The sequence below is a fragment of the Vicugna pacos genome, chromosome 15, assembly GCF_048564905.1.
Source record: "Vicugna pacos chromosome 15, VicPac4, whole genome shotgun sequence".
In the NCBI taxonomy this organism is placed as follows: Eukaryota; Metazoa; Chordata; class Mammalia; order Artiodactyla; family Camelidae; genus Vicugna; species Vicugna pacos.
The window spans coordinates 6,649,612-6,669,854 of record NC_133001.1 but is presented as its reverse complement, the minus strand read 5'-3'; the positions used below and the strand labels follow the sequence as shown (position 1 = coordinate 6,669,854).

General features: G+C 53.8%; 2 protein-coding genes across 2 annotated transcripts in view; one reads left to right on the top strand and one right to left on the bottom strand.

The window, feature by feature from the left end:
- LOC102538218 (retinol dehydrogenase 12-like) overlaps positions 1 to 20,243 on the top strand; it is a 305,649-nt gene that overhangs the window by 62,512 nt on the left and 222,894 nt on the right. The gene's annotated exons all lie outside the window — the stretch shown is intronic.
- Positions 1,548 to 10,819, bottom strand: FBXO41 (F-box protein 41). Its single transcript, XM_072938319.1, has 12 exons — positions 9,893 to 10,819; positions 8,142 to 8,370; positions 7,582 to 7,655; positions 6,970 to 7,328; positions 5,928 to 6,169; positions 5,579 to 5,694; positions 5,305 to 5,457; positions 5,050 to 5,145; positions 3,523 to 3,641; positions 3,189 to 3,347; positions 1,794 to 1,909; positions 1,548 to 1,661 (listed from the first exon to the last, which is right to left on the bottom strand). Exons 1-12 carry the CDS (start codon positions 10,798 to 10,800, stop codon positions 1,599 to 1,601), a joined length of 2,634 nt encoding a protein of 877 aa, XP_072794420.1. The 5' UTR covers positions 10,801 to 10,819; the 3' UTR covers positions 1,548 to 1,598.

Here is a 20,243-nt window from a genome sequence, read left to right as displayed (position 1 = left end):
TCAGCTGGGTGGGGAGCCGGGGAAGCTGAGTGCACTGCTGGGCCTGTGCCCGCCCAGCTCTGGAGGCCTCGTCACAGGGTAACCAGGGTGGACCTTGATGTCTGTGCCAAGGTGCGGCAGAAAGCTGCATCCCTGGAAAGGACTGAGAAACTAGTGGGGCCCAGCCGTAAGCCAGGACTAGTGGCCTAATGATTAGGACTGTAACTGGAGAGAAGGAAACCCTAAGATGGATCTAGATTCGTGTTTGAAAGAACTTTCCAAATGAACGTTGGCAGGATTCACAGCCTGTGTGCCGCTGTGGGAGTCCTAAGAGGAGGAACTGGGGAGCCCTGAGTCTTTAGAGCCATAGTGCCAGGACCTGGTCCTTGGGGAACCATGCAAGGTTGGACTCTAAGCCAGTGATTCTGACTCAGGTGCCAGCACTGCCCCCGGCAGAAGACCCCCACAACACAGCCCTCAGCCCGTGGGGCCAGCAGAGACTGAGGAGGGGGGCAAGTCCAATGTGGAGGCTCCTCCTCGTTCTCAGCCGCATGGGTCTGGCTCCCTACCAAGGCCACATTTTCAAGCAAGCTAGCCAGACAAAGAAGCAAAACAAACCACCCTCCTCCTGGCCTCCTCCAGGCCCCAGCACACAGGGCAGCCCACTGACTCCCTCCCACATCGCCTTAGGGACCCAAAGGCCATCAGACTCCTAAGCGAGCACCTGGATTAGAAGCAGGAACTGCGTCTCACTGCTGACAGCGTTTCCCAGAGCTAGGACCTCACCCCTCCAGAGGCTCAGGGTTGGTGGAAGGTATAGAAACATGCACCTTTTAGCTCTGAATTTAGTTCTGGTGTGTCGTGGGGTAGTGGTGACCGCCAGGGGTCTTGTCTTTTCTACAGCAATAAAAACTCTTCAGTTTTCTCTACCTGGCAATGTCTCCCCTTGGGAGGGGTGGTCTCGATACCCTGAATGTTTTGCCCTTCCAAGCCCGCCTCCCACTACCTGCCTGCACCTTCACCTCCCACCTTCGGCCAACCACATTCCCAGATCCCTAGGCCTGTCTGTGTTTTCCCTGGAGCGTGTGGACCCAGAGCCCCGGCGGAAGGCGGTGCCCCACGCAGGGCTGGGACAGGGCAGGGCGAAGAGAAGAGCCCTCCTTGCCAAGTCTGAGCTGCCTTGTGGAGCCCGCTCTGGCTGGGCGCCTAGCAGAGGCTCCTGACCCGGAGGCTGGGCCTCGGAAAGGGGAGGCCTGCCCCAGGAGCCCGAGCAGCCGAGGAGCCACTGGCGGTTATTGCAGACCCTCAGGGCAGTGACACCAAGTGCTGGTGGTGACTCAGCTCTTCGCTGCCTGTGCCCAGAGGGCTGCTCCAACTAGGGGTGGGGTGGGAGTCGGGGCCAGCTTCTGTCCGAACCCCTGCCCCGGAGAGGCAGTGCTCAGGGTCAGGCCTGTTGCTCCACAGTCCCAGCAGAAGGACAAAAGACTGGCAACGCCTCCCTGGAAGCCAGGGATAACACTAGGCCTCCAAAGGTCTAATCCAAATCAGGGGCCCTCTGGAGGTCCAAAGAGGGTGCCCTGGTGTGGGGCTGGCAGGGGCCCTGCAGCCCCCAACTCGGGTTAGCAGCCACCTTCCACCTTGATGTGCAGGATCTTAGAGAAGCCGGGCCTCCGTCGCAGGGCCTGCAGACCAAACCTGCGTTAGTTCCCCTCAGGGCCAGACAGGGGGGGCCCTCCCTTCAAACACCCAGGTCTCCAGCCCTAGCCTACAGATGTCACCTGGGGTCCTGGGTGGCCTCAGAGCCAACTGCTCACCTGGAGTTTTGTCACCATGTCCTCAAACAGCTTCTGGGCCTCAGGACTGCTGGGCTCTTTGAAATAGTCAGCAATCCCGATCTGGACCACAATGGACTTGAGGTTCCGGCAAATGCCTGAGAAAAGGTAGGTAAGGTGGGGACCACGTCTGGCCTGGGCTTGCCTGGGACAGTGGGGCTGTCTCCTCTCCTCTAGGCTAGTTAACACAATCAGAACCTCTGAGAGACGGTCACGTGCCAGGCACCGGGAGTAGACCCAGGCTCAGCTGGGCAAGGGGAGAAGGTGGAGGGTGAGGCCAAAGAGCACGGGCTGCGGTGGACTCTGGCAGGACAAGTGGACAACAGCCAGCTGTACACAGGCTCTAGCAACTTCCCTGGCAGAGGGGACAGCTGTATTATGGCCTGGGCATTTGGAAACGAACCACAAGGACCGAGGGGCTGAGGTGAGGCTGATCGGTCTCAGCTGGAACGTGGATGAGGGGAGGAAGGGAGCAAATAAGTTGGCAGCAGAGGGCTTAAGGGACTGGACGTTGCCATGACGTTGGGGGATAAGGATCAAGAAGGTCAAGAGGCCAAGAGGATTCTAGAGGTTAGGATTTTGGAGGCTAAGCAGTTAGTTCCGGTGGTCAGTCCTGGGCAGGGCGGGGAGGCTGAAAGGAGCAGGAAGAAGAGGAGCCTGGGAACAACAAAAAGGTCAAGGAACCTCTAGTGCTGGACATGGGGCTCTGCCGGGGACCAAATGGCCCTGGATGATGGTCTCACTCAGGCGTGTGCAGCACAAGCTGCGCACCTGTGTCCTTAGTGAAGGTGGAAGAATGACCGGGAGGGGAATAGGGGGCTGGGGGGAGGCCGGGGCCAGAGGACGATGCTGAAGTCTTCACCCTGAGAACTGTCATGGGGGGCGGGGGGCGCATACACATTATCTCATTTAATCCTCCCACCCATTCTAGAAAGTCAGCTTAGAAGATGGAGATCCAGGATTCAAGAGGAGGATAGTGACTTGCTCAAAGTCACACAGCTAAGAAGCAGTGGAGCCAGAATTGAGACCTAGGCCAGTCCAACTCTGGAACCCGACTGTTCTCCTGCCGCACCCCTGGCTGGAGGCTCACGTCGGGGTGGATGGTAGACGGTGCTGCGGAGCTCACGTCTCCATCGTGGACCAAGCACAAGGCAATGACTGTTGAACTGAACCATTTGGATCAGATGCTGGCAAGGGTTTGAATGCCACACTGGCCTCGGAAGGCACTGGTAGTAAAGCCAGGACTAGAACCCTGGTCAGTCTGACTCCAGTACTGGTGTCTGCTGACCAGGAGCGACAGGGAGTCAGTTATGCTACTTGCTGACAAGCATGATAAGAGAAGACGGGCCTACCCTACCCTGCATCCCCATCACTCACTGTTGAAATGCAGCAGGGCCTTGGGGGTGACGGGGGTGGCCGTGAGCACCAACATCTCCAGTCCCTTCAGGCCTTCCCGGCAGACCTCAGCCGCCACCTCCTGGGTGATCTCCGACACGTGGTCCAGCTCCAGGACCTGCAGCCGCATGCAGTTTCTCGCTAGGAAGACAGAAGGGGGAGGGGTCCTGCTGACAAGCACCCCAGGTCACCCCTGCCCGGTGCTGTGGTGCTCCTGCCACCCCCGAGGCTGCAGCCCCGAGCCCCCCTGGGATTTCAGTGTTGCACCCATGCCTGCTTCCCAGCAGCCCCTACCCAGTCCCGAGGAAAGACTCACCGAGTGATGCCAGGCCCTGCACCCCACAGCCGGCACCGCCAACCCCCAGGGCCCGGAGGTGGGGCCAACAGCGACCAATCATCTGTAGGCAGCGGTTACTGAAGCGCGTGGGCTGCTGGCTGGAGAGAGGTGGAGGGAGGGGGTCAGGGAAGCCTCTGGCTGCCCGATACCCACACCTGCTCCTCTTTCAGGTCCTGCCATCCAAGGCCAGGCCCCACCAACCACCAAACCATTCAAGCCAGAAACTTGGGATCCTCCATGCCTCCTCTTCCCTCACCTCCCACCAAGACCTGCAGATTCTGATTCCTGAATAACTCTTCAACCCACAGTTCAGACCACCATTGATATTCATCTGGTCATATTAGCCTCCCTGCCCTGCCATCCTCCACACTGCTGACAGCGAGCCACTCAGTCCCACAGCCTCTCACTTAGTCATTCAACAAATGCTTCTCAAGTGTCCACTACGGCCAAGAACAACCGAGCTCAGCCTTGAGGACACAGTGGCGACAATACAGACATCATCTCTGCCCCCAAGAGGTGGACAGTTCTGGGAAGAAGGGGGCAGAACATTATCAGTCTGATAGAATTCTGTTTTTTAAGACCTAAAATCCCCCAATGGCTTCCCAGTGCTTCCTAGATAAAATGCAAAAATGTCAATCCCTTAGACAAGGCTTTCCGAACTTGGTCCATCCTTCTCCACACTCATTGTCCTCTGGGTCCTGCCCACCACTTCACACCAAACTTGCTGTTTCCCTGAACACTTCATCACTCAACAGTCGCCCAGGCAGCAGACGTCTCCTGGGTGTCTGCCATGCGCTCGGTATCGGGGATACAGAAACGGACATTCACAGCCTCTGCCCTGAGAAACGTGAGTCTAGTGCAGACTGAAATATATGAGAACTCATTGTAAAACGGAGGGGCCAGGACAAGGTGCCACCGGAATGGAAGCAGGGGAGCAGGGACAAATTCTACCAGAGTGTTAGTGAAGGGACACTGGGTGACCTGGGAGGAGGTGTCATATCCACGGGGGGCTTGGGTGGCAGGCACAGGGAGTGCAAAAGCCTGGTATGTGTGAGGAACTCCAAGTACAGCAATGGATGATCTCACACCCTGGATTCTCTGAAAGCCACTCGGTTGTGTATTATACACTGACCTCCCTGAACTGCCTTTCACGTGCCGAACAAACCTGGCTACTTCAGCCAGCGTTTATGAACACTCACGTGGGCTCTGCAGCCTTTATGCACACATCTCACTAGAGCCAGTGACAGTCCTAATACGACAGACCCTAACATCACCTTCACTTCACAGGTGAGGAACTAAGGCACGACTGGGTTTCCCAAAGTCACACTGCTAGCAAGCCAGGACGTGATCCTGAAGTCTGATTCAGAAGCCCTGCTCCTGTCGCCTAAAGACACAGACTGATGAACCTGTCACCCCAAACAGCTCATGGAAAGGGCCCAGATCTGCTCAGTCCTCAGCCCCACACCAGGCCCAACTCTGCCCCTCCCCACCCCTGCCAGGGCTCACCAGGGGTGAAGTGGTGCCACCTGGAGGGAGACAATCTCTCTGCAGCCTGCGCCCAGGGCCCAAATGACCTCATGGCCCACCGGGTCTGTGGCACTTCTGTTGAAAAGATAAAGCTGGCCATTGTGGTGGCCTCTGCACCCTTCCCCTGGGCCACAGAGCTCTTGGGTCCCTTTGCCCGAGAGCCCTGGGGGGAGGGTATGCAGAGCCCAGGGATCCCTTGGGCCCGAGGCCTTGCTTCCGGTGGTGTGGACTCACCTGTAGGTGACGGCCTGCAGCGCGCGGCAGTAGCAGCTGGCCAGCCAGAGCGAACGGTCGGTGAGGATGTTGGGACAGTGGGAGATGCGCAGGATCAGCAGATTCCCCCCTGCCGCCTTCAGCAGAGACTCCAGCCCTGCTTCCAGGCAGCCCCTGGGGATGGCCAAGAGGTCAGGGAGCTGCTCGTGGCCACCTCCTCGTCTGGGAAGCATCCTCACGTAGTCCTGGGTCTGGGACCCAGGAGCGCCCCCCCACTCACCCACCACAGCCTCACCGGGTACTCCGGGCATACTCCTCTTTGCTCTCCTTCTTGCCCCGCTGTCGGGGCTTCAGGTTCTGCAGGGTCAGCGAGTGGGCCTGGGTGCACCACTGAGCCAGCATTGCCAGGAACTGCAGAGAGAGGGGGGTTACCTGGGGATGAGGAGGTCTGAGTTTAGTTGGCTGGAGGTGGACCAACCCCAGGATAGAAGTCCCCATGAGATCATTTTGGGGACTCAGGCTGGAGCTGGGGTGTTATAAGGGTTGCAAGGACCAGACTTTGTGGGGATAAGAATCTGCCAGGAAAAGGCAGGTTCACAGCAAGGGTGACTCCGAGGGCAGGCGCGGCCGGCAGGGACAGGCACCTTGGAACAGACCCGGGCATTCTCCAGCAGCACCCGTGTCCAGACGGCAGGGTGGCGGGCCACGAAGCGCCAGTCCCGGCAGACCTCGGCGGCATGCAGCAGTGTGCGTGTGTCCAGGTAGGTGAAGATGCAGAACAGGGCGGCTCGCATCTTGAGGATCTCCGGGCTGATGACCTCATTGGAGCGTGAGGGGCTGCCCCTCTCAGCTCGCCGACCCCGCCCACTGCCGCCCTCGGGTCGGGCTATACAATACCAGAGGGTCAAAGGTGAATGTGGAGGGTCAAAGGCCAGGATGGGGATGCAGGTGGGAGGGTAGGAACTGCAGAGGAAGGGGCATGAGAGACCCATGCTGGGGGACCAGCAACTTGGGAGGAGGGACATAAGGTCTCTGCTTCTCCCTCCCCTGTGTCATTTCTATCCCTAATTTCGCAGGTTAGGAAAACGTGGCCCTTCCTTAAGTGAACTTTCTTTTTAAGATTATATATCAGCACATAGTCCAAAGTCACCCTAGATGAGGCAACTAACTGGGTCAAGATTGAAGAAGGACGGGGTTTGGAAGGCTAGGGTACAGATGGATAGAAACCATGCCTCTATGAACGGAAGGCAGGTGAGAGGCTGCCCAGAGCAGTCCCCAGGGCACAGCCACATACCAGGACCTGAAGTCTCTAGCCTCCTGACCCTGACCCTGACCCTGACCCACCCACATATGCACATGGCCCTGTGTGTATATGGAGGGGGCCTTCCCCACTGGCCCTGGGCTTCTGTCTGAACACTCAACTCCCTTCCCATAAATGTCATGTGAATGGGCTGCCTTAGCTGTGGCATCTTTGTGCAATATCCAATCTGAGTGTCCCTGTGCGACAGCACTGCCCTGTCACAGCAGCTCGCAGGGCCCTGTGTAGGAGGGAGTTTGTGGGAAGTCTGGGGCAAGTGGACAGGAGGTGTGGGAGCCCAGGAGATTTACTGCCTCAGCCCTGTGTCCCATGAGAGGGCCCAGCACCATAGACAGACTGGCTTCTCAGTCCCCCCACCCAGGACTCACCTGAGAGCCTGCAGCTGCTCAATGGCCCAGCTGCAGAAGGCCCAGGGCGGGGGACTTCTGAGGGGCCTTCGGCCTCTGACTCCGTGGTCCGGGAGCCCACGTCCGAGACGTCACCCTCTTCCCCCTCGGTGCTGTGTCGGCGAGGTCTGCGCTGCCAATTCTGGATGGCCTGGCGCCTCAGGCCTGAGCTGCGAGGGGGCTGGGCTCGCTCTGAGCCACCATTAGCAGCCTGGACCCTTGTGCCCAAACCCCCGGGGCCACTGTCCTCAGGGGCCCCCTCTTCTGGCCGGGGCAGCTCCAGACTGTCACTGTCATAGCAGCCCGAGCTCTGGGATGCAGCTGGGATGCGGCTGGAGGCCCTGAGGTGGGGTGGACCAGATGGTGAGGAGCAAGGGGCACCAGGCCAGCCCGAACTCCCCGTACCACCCGTACCACTGGCCAAGGGCAACTCCCCCACCCTGCTTTCCAAGAATCCCCTCTGAGTGTGGTAAAGCAGACAGACGTGCCCCAGGAAGGATAGTAGGAGGAGGAGAAGCCAAGCCATCCAGCCGGCCAGTGGCTCTTTCCAGGGGGAGGGTGGGCTGTGTGGGGCGGACTGGTCCCGAGGCTTACCCGGTGCTGGGAGAGGAGCCATGCCGTGACACCGCATATGTGCTGGGCATGGCTGGGCCTGCGTGGTGTTCTCGCTGTGGGCCCCCAGAGTGGGCCGGAAAAGCAGGGGGTAGAGGAGGCCAGAAGATGAGAAGGAGCAGGAGAAACAGGGCAAAAGATGGAGAGAAGAGAGCAGGGAGAGGAGAGAGAAGGAAACAAGTTGGGAAAGATGGACAAGTGGACAGACAGCCGGCCCAGAGAGACAGGATCACCAGCCCCTTCCCCCCACCCACCAAGCACCCCAGGCTCTCATGTGGCTCCGGGGCTCATTTGCAGGGAGTGGCAGAAGTGAGGACAGGGGTTGCTGGGTCCTATCTCCCTCCAGCCTCCGGGCTGGCACTTGTGCCGTGAAAGGGGCTCCCCTGTCCCTGGACCCCTGCTTCAGGCCTGGGGTCTGCTCATGGGGAAGAGCCAAGAAAGGGGAGCCTGGAGCATTACAGGGGGGGCATCAGGCCGCGTGTGAGGCGGGGTTGCAGGGCTCAGGCGTGCAGGTGGAGGACGGCAGGCAGGTGGACACTCACCGTTCTGCCTGGGCCGCCCCGGGCCCCGGGCCCCACGGCACCTGCCCCCCCTCCGCGGCCCAGGCTGGCGCTGGGCGTGCTGCCGCAGCTGCTGCTGATGACCTGCAGCTGCCGCTCGGCGCGGTCCGCCCGCTCCAGGAGCTCCTCGATGAACTGCTGCAGCCGCAGCTTGGCGCTGGCCTCCCGCGCCGCCGTCTCCTTCAGGAACTGGTCGATCTGCACCACCTCCCTGGGCCCGGAGCAGTCTCTTACCCCCGGGGCCTCGGCCTGGCTGCCCACCCACCCTCTGGAGGAGACCCTGACTGGCAGGGAGAGACATGGGCACAGGGTCTGCTCATGGTCACATGGGTATACATAGAACACTCCCAGGAACACTGCCCACACCACGGCACACACAGAAATGCGCGTATCTGATCACTCAGCCCCCACCAGCCCAGCTGCAAACACACAAGCAGACACCCCTGCCTGCTCCCCACAGAAATACTCATAGGCATACTCAGTCACACACAGCCACCCTCTCGCCCTAGAAACACTCACAGGCACACACTTACAGTCCACATAGCCCAGAACCCAGCCCCACACACTCATGGACATGTACTCATATCAAGTGCATTCACTGGCACAGTCAACACATTGAAACACACACACACACACACACACACACACGCACACACACTTTCAGAAACATTCTCTGGTGCAGAAGCACACTTACAGTTGCACCAGCCTCCAAGAGTTGCAGGTATACACAACATACTTAAGAGTCACGTGAATATTTACTCTCAAATGCATTCTCAGTGGTTCATGCATCCATTTAACATTTATTGAGCACCTGCGGGCACCAGGCACCGTTCTAGGTGTTGGGGCTACGGCGGTGAACAAAGCAGAGAAAAATTCCTGCCCTCATGGACCTTATGTCACAATGGGGACAGATAAATAACATCTATACAATCCGTAACTCTGCACTCAAAGACCAGAGGAATGAGGAGAAGCCAGCAAAGAAGACTGAGAAGAAGTCAACAACAACAACAAAAAAAACAAAAAAGAAAGAAAAAAAAAGAAGGAAATCCCAGGAGAGTGGGAGCCAAGATAGGTGTTTCAAGGAGCAGCTGTGTTAAATGCTGCTAATGGGTGACCTAAGATGATGAGCTGGCCGTGGCAACATGAATATGGCCATTGATGGCATGGAGGATAGAGATGGAGATGGACACCTGACCAGAGCGGGTTCAAGAGAGAAAGTGGGGGAAAGAAATTGGAGACCAGCATTATAAACAATATTTTCTAGGATTTTTTCTATAAAGAGGAGAGAAAGGGCAGTAGCTTAAGGGTGACTTGGGGCTAAGGCAGATGGGAAAGGACAGTCTGTCGATATGTTTTTAGAAATGATACAGTAGATGGGGAAACCTGGTGAGGACCAAGGAGAGGGGAGAATTGAGCCATGTCTTTGAGAAAGCAAAGGGTGGAGGATCTGGTGCCGTAATGCAGAAGCTGGCCTTGGCTAGGAGGGCGGAGGAGAAACCGTCTTCAGACAGGCACACGGTCATACAGCCCTAGACTCAGAGTCCTAAACACACACCTTCATGACACTCTTGGCCCCACACGCACCACCATTACATGCCAGTGGCCACAGATCCCATATACTTTGGCCACAAACAGCCACACTCACATGGTGGCGGCGGCACAGTGACACACGTAGTCAACTACTCAGGAACATTCGCAGACACACACACCCCAGGGCCCTGCAGGGCACTCACTGCTGCTTGCGGCTCAGCTCCTGTTCCTTGTGCACCAGGTCCTGCTTGAGCGAGGCCAGCAGCTCCACACTCACGTCCACCTGGCGCGAGAGCTCAGACGCGCGCTCCTCCAGCTCCTCCTTCTCGCGCCCCAGCCGCGCGCTCTCCTGCCGCGCCGTCTCCAGCTCGGCTGCCTTGCGCTCCAGCTCGGCCTGCAGCCGGCCCACCTGGCCCGCGATCTTCTGCTCCACCTCCTCGCTCAGCCGCTCCAGCCGTCGGTCCACCTCCAGCTTCTCCAGAGCGCGGATCTTGAGGCGCGCCAGGCCCTCCTCATAAGCCACATCGGCGGGCGAAGGGGACGCGGGCGAGGCGGAGGCCGGTCCGGGGCAGGGGCCGGGGCCGGGCCCCGGCGGCGGCGTCGAGCACGCCGAGGAGGCCACTGACTTGCGGGCGAACAGCTCCCCCAGCGGGATCTCGATCTCGCGCAGCGCATATCGCGCGGCGGCGGCGGGCACCAGGCCCGGCTCAGCCAGCTCCTCGCAGGGCAGGCTGGCGGGCACCAGGTCGCCGGGGAAGTGGGCGAGGGGCGCGTGGTGGTGATGGTGGTGCAGCAGGTGCGGCGCTGCGGGAGACGGTCCAGCCGCCTGCTCCTTGCCCTGGAAGGACGTGCTCTCGAAGACCTCGCGCCGGGCGCCGGGCACGGCCAGCAGGGCGGCGGGCTCGGGCGCCAGCGGGAAGCCGGAGGCGGCGGCGGCGGCGGCGGCGGCGGCGGCCGCGGCGCCGTCGCAGATGCTGTTGGTCTTGGAGAGGATGTAGAGCGTCTCGTACGTGTGGCTGTACTCCAGGTGCGCGCGCAGCGACGACAGGCTCCGGAAGCGCTTGTGCTCCCCGCAGCGGGGGCAGCGGTAGGGCAGGTCCAGCGAGGCCATGGCCCCAACGCCCCCGCGGCGCCCGGGCTCCACCGCGGCCGCCCTGCGGGTCAGCCGGGCGCGCTCATGGGGGGCCGCGGGCGAGCCCCTCTGAGGGGTCAGGCAGGCTCAGGGCGCTGGCGGCCGGGGGCCAGGAGGCTAGAAGAGAGGGAGCAGGCCTTAGGAGGGTGGTATCCCTCCCCACCTCCAACCCGTATCCTCCACCCGTGACGAAACTGACTTCCCCAGAAAACAAGAGCCCAGAAGAGAGGGGTGAGAGGGGACCAATTGCCAGCCCTCCCACTGGGGACTGGCCTGCGGCACCCGTGCGAGGGCTGTGCGCATATGAGAGCGAGAAAGAATGAGAATTCTCTAAGGAGGAAAAAAAAAGGCATTAGTTTTATTTATAATAGTTCCAACCTGGACATAACGGAAGTACTCGTCACCAGCAGAATGGATAAATTCTGGTATATTCATAATGGGATGTTACCCAGCAATAAGAAAAGGGACTACTGTACATGCAACAACATGGGTGAATCCAATGGATATTATGCTGCATGAAAGAAGCCAGACCATAGTGCATACTGTAGGATTCTATATATATGGAGTTCAAGAACAGACTAAATCGATGATGACAGAAATCAGAATAAAGTTTACCCTGGGGCCTATATGGACTGGGAATGGGCAGGAGGGAACCTTATGTGATGCTGAAAATGTCTCTATCTTGGTATGAGTGGTGGTTATACAGGTTATACAGTTAATACACTTAATACACTTATAATTAGTGCACTATATGTACTTGGCTGTATGTACGTTACATCTCAAAAAAAAAATCCTTAAAAGATGCTTATTTATGTCCATGTCACGCAAACTACACTCATCAGACCAGCTGGACAAATGGTACCATGTTGCAGTGACCAAGATATAACCTCACCTGAAGATACCTATGTGCATGTCACTGTTTGTTCCTGTTCCTGCTTCTGGGCCACACCCTTCCATCCCTGCCCTGCCCTTTGCTCCAAGGGCCATATTTGTCTTCTTCATTCCCCTTCTGGCACAAGTCACCACCATTCCCGGCATCCCACCCCTGGTCACCCACAACTCCTGCTGCCCATTCCCCCTCATCTCTGGCTTCCAGTCATTCTTCCCCTGCCTTGTGGGGTCTCTACCCTATTCCTCACTGCCATCCTCTTCCCAACTGCCTGCAATTGGGCTTCAACCACCACCTGCTGTCACTGTGCTCCCCCAGGTCACAGACCACTTGCTAATCAGACGATGCATCAAGGGTCTTCACCTAGTTGGTCCCTTGGATGGTCCTATTGCAATGAAGCTGCCCAGTTTGGGTTCTCTGACCTCCTCTTCTTGCTACCTCCTGATGGGAGGTCTGCCTTCATGCCCCTCTTAGCCTCTACCCTCTTCCAGGTAGTCTGGTTCACTCCCATAGTCTGGTTCACTCACATCCTTAAGCCTTGCCTCTCAGCTCTACCTCTCCATCCTTACCTATCCTGGAGCTCCATTTGCCTTCTGGCATTTCCATGTGGATGTCTGTTCCCTTTGCCACCCCTGCACCCAGTCCTCCTCCTGGTAAAAGCACCCTGCTTTGGCCCTTGGGAACCATCTTTCCCTCCCTACTCTCTCAGTCCATGTGGTTTGGGTAGGAGTTGACGGTCCACCCCTGATTCCAGGGGTAAGAATGTGATATTGGCCTGGCCAAACAGAGTCCTGGGGTGGGCACACATTACCCAACTTGAGTCAGCGAGTCATTTCTCCAGGACTTCTCTGGCACTACTGGGAAAGCATCCTCTTTGGGCTCAGGTTTCTAAGCGGATGGGGAGGGCCAGGGTGGAGAGGGCCAATCTCTGTCTCCTTTGGGACAAACCACCTGGGAATGGAGCCAACACGAAGCAGAACTGAGATGGAGGAAGAGAGATTCCTCACACTCTGAGATCCTCGTCTGTTCAGTGGTGTGAGTCAATCAATTCCCTTTTTTGCTTAAGCCAGTTGGAGTTTGGTCTGTCTTACTTATACTAGGAAGAAGTCCAAACTCAGAAATTAGAATCAGAAATGGAATTTTTTTTAAAGCACAGATCCTAAGAAGGAATTAGCTGAACTAAGTCGGGGAGTTAAGAGTGTACCACTCCCCCTACTCAGAAGCTGGTGAACCCCATCTACACAGCTACACAGAAACAAAGCAGCTGATTAAACTCTTCTACCGCCTCTAGAACTCAGATGTTCCTACCAAGGCTGGAACTTTAGGGGACTTGTATAAAAATATCACCATGCTGGGGTGCGGATTTTCCCAGGGACTTCAGAAAGGTCCAGCAAGAAAGAGACACACTGTGGCTGAAAGAGGCCCATCTAAAAGCAGAGAGGAAGAAAATGCGGCTTTGCTCAGAGAGGCCCTTTCTGCCTGAGGCCAGTAATCCAATATGGCTGAGAGTCAGATAATTAAGAGCCAGTCCTCTGCTTCTAGCTAAAGTCAGCTCAAGCAAAGACAGGCAGGCTGGAAACACAGAGGGAGACAAACCTGGGGCCTGACAGGCTACGGACTCCTCAGGCTCTCTTGAACCCCTCTGGCTACACTCTCCCAGCTCAACAGAGGCAGCCATTGCCCAACACAAGCAACCTTCCACTGGGATGCAGCTTGAGTGAGGAGGAGCAAATGGACCCTGCCTCTCACCGTAGGCTAGGCGTTGCATTGGCCGGCGGCAGAGGCCTAGCTCCAGCCACGTAACTGAGCGCTCCTGGGACAGGCAGAGGACCCAGGCCTGTTGCTAAGAGACAACTCCTCTTCCTCCCCCAACACCATCACCAGGGACTTGATTCAAGAATTACAACTTTCAGTGAGGTCTCTAGTTTGGTTAATAGCTCTGGGGATGGCTGAATGTAAATTGACTGAGAGCTTCCTAATGATTAAGGGTATTGTATTGCCAGGAAAAAAACCACAAACCTGGAAAACAAAGGCCAGAGATTACTCAGCCCCTAGAGTTTCCCACCCCTAAACCTGCACCCATGGAAGATGACCCCTCAAAGCCCCTTTCCTGTACAGCCACGGAGCATGAAAGGCAGGGGAGGCTCTCAGAGACAGCAGGACCAGAGCAGCCGACAGGCAGGCCAGGGAACCTTGTCCACACCGAGTGGTCGAGCATGTGAACCACGCTATGGACCTGTGATCCCTGAGTGTTTTATCTCATCTCCCTTCTTCAACTGGGAGGGGTTTTGTTCTTTCAGCTATCCCATTTTCCCTCCATCATTGTCGTTTGGCCATAAATTGAAAGACCATGAGGGCCTGGCTCAGTATCATGACAGACAGACAGCCCATCACCAAGATCTTGAGTTGGGGCTGGGCAGGGTAAGTGGGTGAGAACTTGGAACATCTCCTTCCAGAGATGGGACAGGTGTGTTTTAAGTTTTTGTGACAGATACTTGCATTATGATAAACAGAAAAAAATTTTTTAATTATAGGAGGATAGAGATCTGTCTAGATCTTGGACAGAGGTGGAAGACAGTGGACATTTATTGTTTTAGCTGCTCAGCTCCAGTCCCCCTTTGTGGTTGGACCCCCCGCCCCCCATTTTCCCTTGGAAAACCTCTCCCTACTCTGAGTTTATGCTGACCCCACCCCCTGACTCCAGGGGAGCGCACGTGACCTTGGCCTGTCCATCAGTCACAGTTATCATTAGTTACTGACTGGGTGCGTTTCTTCGGCCAGGCGGATCCAGCCACTCCAGGATCTGTGCTCAGCTGGCAGAATATGAGCCCAGAGCTGCTGGTGGCCATTTCTGTCCTCTCTTTGGGGAAGAAGAAGAAAAAGACTAGAGATGACATCCCTTGAGCACCCAGATCCAGATATGCCTAAAACTTTAACCCAGGACTTGTCAATTGTGGGAGGTGGCAAAAAATTTTTATAGCTTAAATCATTTGAGTCAGTTGCCAGTAAAGACACTCTAGACTGAGACAGTGACCCACAGTGTCAAAAATCAAATCTTGGACTTCCCCTCACCCACTCCCCAGCATCCCTGTTTCCCTCACCAGTGCCACTGTCCTCCCAGTCACCCCGCAGCACTGGCCACCTCGATTTTGCTCTCTGCTAACCAACAAATCATCTCTGCTGATTCCTCCTTCAAATGCTCACAACACAACAGTTCTTACTCATGCTTTGTGCTCCCCCAATCCCTGGACTGCTGGCCCAGCCTTCAGTCTCTCCACTCTCCACCATCCTACACAAGGCACCAGATGCCTCTGTCTCCAGATGACTCCCGCTCATGCTCCTTCAATGGCTCCCATCATTTGTCAGCTGTAGCCAAACTTCTCGGCTTAGCGCTTTGGCCTTGAAGTACTCTTGCCAATTTGAAAGAGGAAAAATAGCCTAGCTGTTTCATTTGCATTTCTTTGATTACTAATGGCTGGACTTTTTTTTCCCCACAATTTGAAGTCATTTATATCTCTTTGGTGACTTGTCTGTGCACTACTTTGCTCCTTTTTTATACTGCGCATTCATCTTTTCTTATTGATTTGCAAAGACCTTTTATGATATTGATCTTTTGTCATTTATATAACAGACATTTTCTTCTCAAGTGTGTTGACTGGCTTTTACTTTTGTTTACTGTCTTTATTGACATATTAAAGCTTTAAAGTTTGCTTCGGTAAAATCTTTTGGATTTCTGATTTTGTTGTCAACGCTTAGAAAACCCATCCCCACCCAAGGGTTGTATAAAGTTATTCGTTTTCTTTTAGCACTTTGTCATCTCAATGTTTTAAAAGTCAAGAAGATTTTTTTTTAAATTAAGGGCTTTAAACAAATAGCCATAACACTATAAACTGACAATGATTGGTTAGCATGCAAATTCTTTAGGGTGTGTGGTTTCCTTTTATACACTGGAGTTTTAATCCATCTAGAAATTTTTGGTATGCATGGTGAGAGAAAGATTCAAAAAACAAACAAACAGCTTTTTGTGATGGGCATTTTAACACATGTTCCAAAATCTAGACAATATGATGGGAAACTTCTCTGTACTCATCATCCAGCTTCAGCAATTATCAACTCGTGGCCAGTTTTGTTTCATCTGGACACTGTTTCCCGGCTTCACACTTAACCCTACTACTGGATAATTTTGAGCAAATCCAAGTTATTGTATTATTTCATCTAAAAATACCTTAGTATAAATAAGACAGGGACTTGAATCTTTTTTGAGAACTATTTAGTTACTGTTCTAACATTGTCACCCTTTAGGTATATTAAAACTCAAAAAGTAGCCTTGAGAGATGAATCCAAAAGACGGCTCTCTGAACAGACCAACAAAACAAATAGCCCTCTGGCGAATCTATTCAAGGAGAAAAACGAAAGGAAACAAAGACATAATATTATAATGAGAAAAGGGATCTAACCACTGACACAGAGAAGTTTTTTTTAATTACTGAAATGCGACCAGGTACAACTCTTGGCCCAAATTTTTGAAAATCTGGATGAACTGAGTGCTTTTCTAGGGAAATATAAATTATCAAAATTGACTCAAGAAGAAAGAAAAAACCTGAATAGACGAATGACATAGATAAAACTGAAGAAGTTGGCAGAGTGACCAGGGAGATATTGTAAGTAGCATTTGGTTCACACACACACAACTGTTCAGGAACAGGGTTATTCTTAACGTACGGTCAGCCTGGTGCCAGAGCACCTGTGTGTGGCTGTCCATCCCAGCTAAGTGCTGGTCCCTCCTGTGGGAGCATCTTTCAGAGCCGCAGAAGTACTAGCTTACTTCCTCCCCACTTCATGCACTCTCAAAGCACCCTATCCCCGCATAGCACCTTGCTAGGCAGGCTTCTAGAGAGCAGGGGAAGGGGGTACCCTAGGGGGTGCACGTCTGAGTGTGGGTGTGCAAGCTAGAGGAAGGAAGGGGCTTCTGGGGTCCAGGTGGCTGCTCACTTGAGGCCACCCCACCCCACAGTTTCCCTCCATCTCTGGGAGCTGAGGAATGACTATGAATCATTCTTAGGAATGTTTCTCCCTACATATACCCAGCTCCTCAGCATGAGCATGAAGCTTTGCCTGAATGCAGGCAAGAAGGTGATGGAGGCAGGGAGAGGAGAGGAGAGACAGAAAAAGAAAAATAGAAGTATTGTCTATTCAAATTCCATCCCAATCCTGTACTGTGAGCAGCTTGACAGAACAGTCAGAGATTTTCCTTTGCATTCTAGTCTCCCCAAATCAGCAACCTCTGCAGACCTAAGACCTGCCTCCTTTTCCAGCCTGGCCCTGCCCCCTTGCCATCTTCAGGACCTGTTATCTCTTTCCCCCATCTCAGATGTCTATTTCAAGTCTACTTTCTTTTAAGTCCAGATCAAGATTATCTTTGGGTAGAAGAATCAACCAGAGGCATTATCTCTTTTTTTTTGTTTTTTAAGGCTTTCCAGTGTGTAAGTCTCATCTCCTAAATAAGACCAGCCATCTCAAGCTGTGTCTTCTCTGGCTCCTGTCTACTGTCACGTTTTCACATGTCGACTCTGCCAGAAACACAGATCATCTTACATTTTCATGGCTTCCACTACCACGTGGTCACTGAGATCTCCTGCAGTGGACATTATTATTATTTTTATCTGCTCAGCAAGTCTTCCTCACCTTCTGGTATCACCAACATCTCATCCTGTTTTTGGTGAGCCGCCCAAAAAGAGGATGTGGTTCTGACAGGGCTGCCAGTCCTAGTAGGGTAGACCCAGGCCTGACCAATCACAGCACCCCCGTCTTCCTGGCCATAATGATTCCTCAGGCTGAGCCAACTGAATCCCTCACTGGGAATTTATATGAAAGACCAAGAAGTCCTCTTGTCCCTGTGGGGTCATATGCTAGGATGACTAAGCTGTCTATGGCCTTGTGTGGCCCCCGCTACCTCATGGAGAAAGCCCTCATGGAGAAAAAAATGTGGCAACACTCAGAGGGAAGCTGAGTCAAGGGTTAGAGAGAGAGTCCTCACCTGTTTTTGAGAACCTGGGCACAGCTGTGCCCAAGACCCACTCATCCTTCTTCTTTCTGGTTACATGAATGAGTACCTATCCTTTTTGACTTAAAATAGTTTGGGTTGGATTTCTATCACTTGCAATCAAAAGTCTTAACTAATACTCTTGCAAATCTGTATTCCTAACCTAGAATTCCCTCCTAAACTCTATCCAAACACACATATATTTAATGTACATTTACTGAGTCCCTGCTCTGTGCCATGAAATATACCAGATGCTGTGCTAGATATGCCACGGACACACAGACCAACACGGTCCAGTCCTTGCCCTCAAGCAGCTTGTGATTTCCTGGGACGGACAAAGCATTGGACAATATAGTCATGACATAAACGCTATGCCAGAGACTGGCAAGGTCTATACTTAGCTTGAGGAAATGGGGGGTTGGGGAACCCCCAGATGTGGTAGTATCTAGGCTGACTCTTGATGAGCAAAGTAAAGTTGTCAGGTGAGGAAGGGTAATTATTGAAGTTGGGGAGGGCAAGAAAGGCATCCTGAGTAGCAGAAACAGCATGTACAAAGGCAAGGAAGTGAGAAAGGGGATGCTTCCCCTGGGGAAGGAAAATGGAAGCTCAGAGAAGGGAGAGACACTGTTTTTCTCAATCACTGCTGTTTCCCTAGCACTTAGCAACAGAGCCTGCCACAGGGTAGATGCTCAGTAAGTGTTTGTGGAATGAGGGGATGGCAAGGACTTAATCAGATGTAGTTTAGAGAATGGACCACAGAGGGCCAAGGTCAGGAAGAAGGCTGTAGGAACACAGCCCTCCACAGAGGTGGAAACTGTCAGCCAAGGTAGCAGGAGTGCAAATGGGGAGAAGGACGGATGTGGGAGCAATTAAGAGAGCGGAGAAGGCTTGGTGACCAAATGACTGCACGGGTATGAAAGGGAGGAGTCATGGATCAGGCTCAGGTTTGGGTTTTGAGCATCTCTGTAGGTGGGGGTGTGGTTCAGTAAGAGGGAGAATGAATGAGGGCGGGTTTTGGGGAGAGATAGTGAGCTTGGTTGTAGACTCCATGAGTTTGAGGTTCCAGTGGGCCTTGGAAGTCAAGATGTTTGGTACCTAGTTTGCAGTATGGAGCCAAAAATACAGTTTTGGCAACTTAAGCATAAAAACAAAATTGGATGAGCAGGACCCAGGGAGAGGGTGCAGAGAGAAGAGAGCAGGGGGGAAAAGGCGGGCGCTCAAAGAGGCAGAGTAAGAAGAACCAAGAAGTTCCTAAGAACCAGCAGCAGAAATGGGACTTCTGGCAGAAAACCGTGGGGAGGAGAGGACGTCATGGGTGGAAGGAGTGTAGAATTCAGTGTAAACAACAGGCGTGGACAATTCAAGTCAGAGCAGAGGTGGAAAAGGTCCACTGGTGACTTTAGAGAGGGCCACGCTAATGAGCCTGGCTGAGGTGGGTCGAGAGGACGGTGAGGTAAGGATGCAAGCAGACAGCGAGTGGATGCAGGATGCTCAGCTGTGAAGGGGAGGAGGCTGCCTGGGAGAATCCGGAGACATTATCGAGGATGAAAGCCACCTGAACATATTTAAATGCTTCCACAGATAACCTAATTTTAACCTATACCATCACTTCCGCTAGCCTGAAGCATGGATAACTCAATGCCTCAGACTTGTAATTTATAGCAATTCTTTTTTTAAAAGTGCTTCTTAGAAGCAGTAAGTAGGGAGGACAAAATGGATATTTCAATGCAGGCGGCTCAGAGCTTAATATGGCTAATAGTGAGCTCACAAGACTCACAGTCGAACCTGCTTCTTTCTCAGGTTTTCCATCTTGACCAACATGCTCATAACCTACTTGGTACCCTGCATGCACCCCTCCAAGGCATCTCTGAATTTCAAAATCCCCCTCAGATCTCATCAGTTGCTGATATTTGTCAATACTATCTTCAAAATATTTGACTTTATTTCTTTTTTTGTGTTTTAAGAGGGAGAAGTAATTTGATTGATTGATTGATTGATTTTAATAGAGGTCCTGGGGATTGAACACAGGACCTCATGCATGCTGAGCACACACTCTACCCCTTCACCCCCCGACTCTATTTCTTGCTTTCCCTATAGCCATTGTCCCAGACCTACTAACCCGTTCTATCTGGACATTGATACCGTTTTGAACTGGAGTCTCTAACTCCTCCAGCTTTGAATTTTCATGGTTTCCGCAAAATGAGATCCAGGCACATCACTCTTCTTCTAATAAAACATCTCTGCAGGCAGGCCATCTTCTGAGAGGTCAAGTCCTCCCTGCTTTGCCTGCCCTCAAGGCTGGCTGGAATCTGACCACCACTCAGTCTGGCCAGTCCTAGCTTTCACCTCTGCATCTCATGTGCATCCTTAGTGAGCCCCATGGGGCTTAGTTTCACTGAGAAGTGCCATGTGATGTCATATCCTCAGGTCTTGGCTCATGCTGGTCCCTCCCCCTGGGACTCCCTTCTCTATCCGGTGAATCCTGCAAGC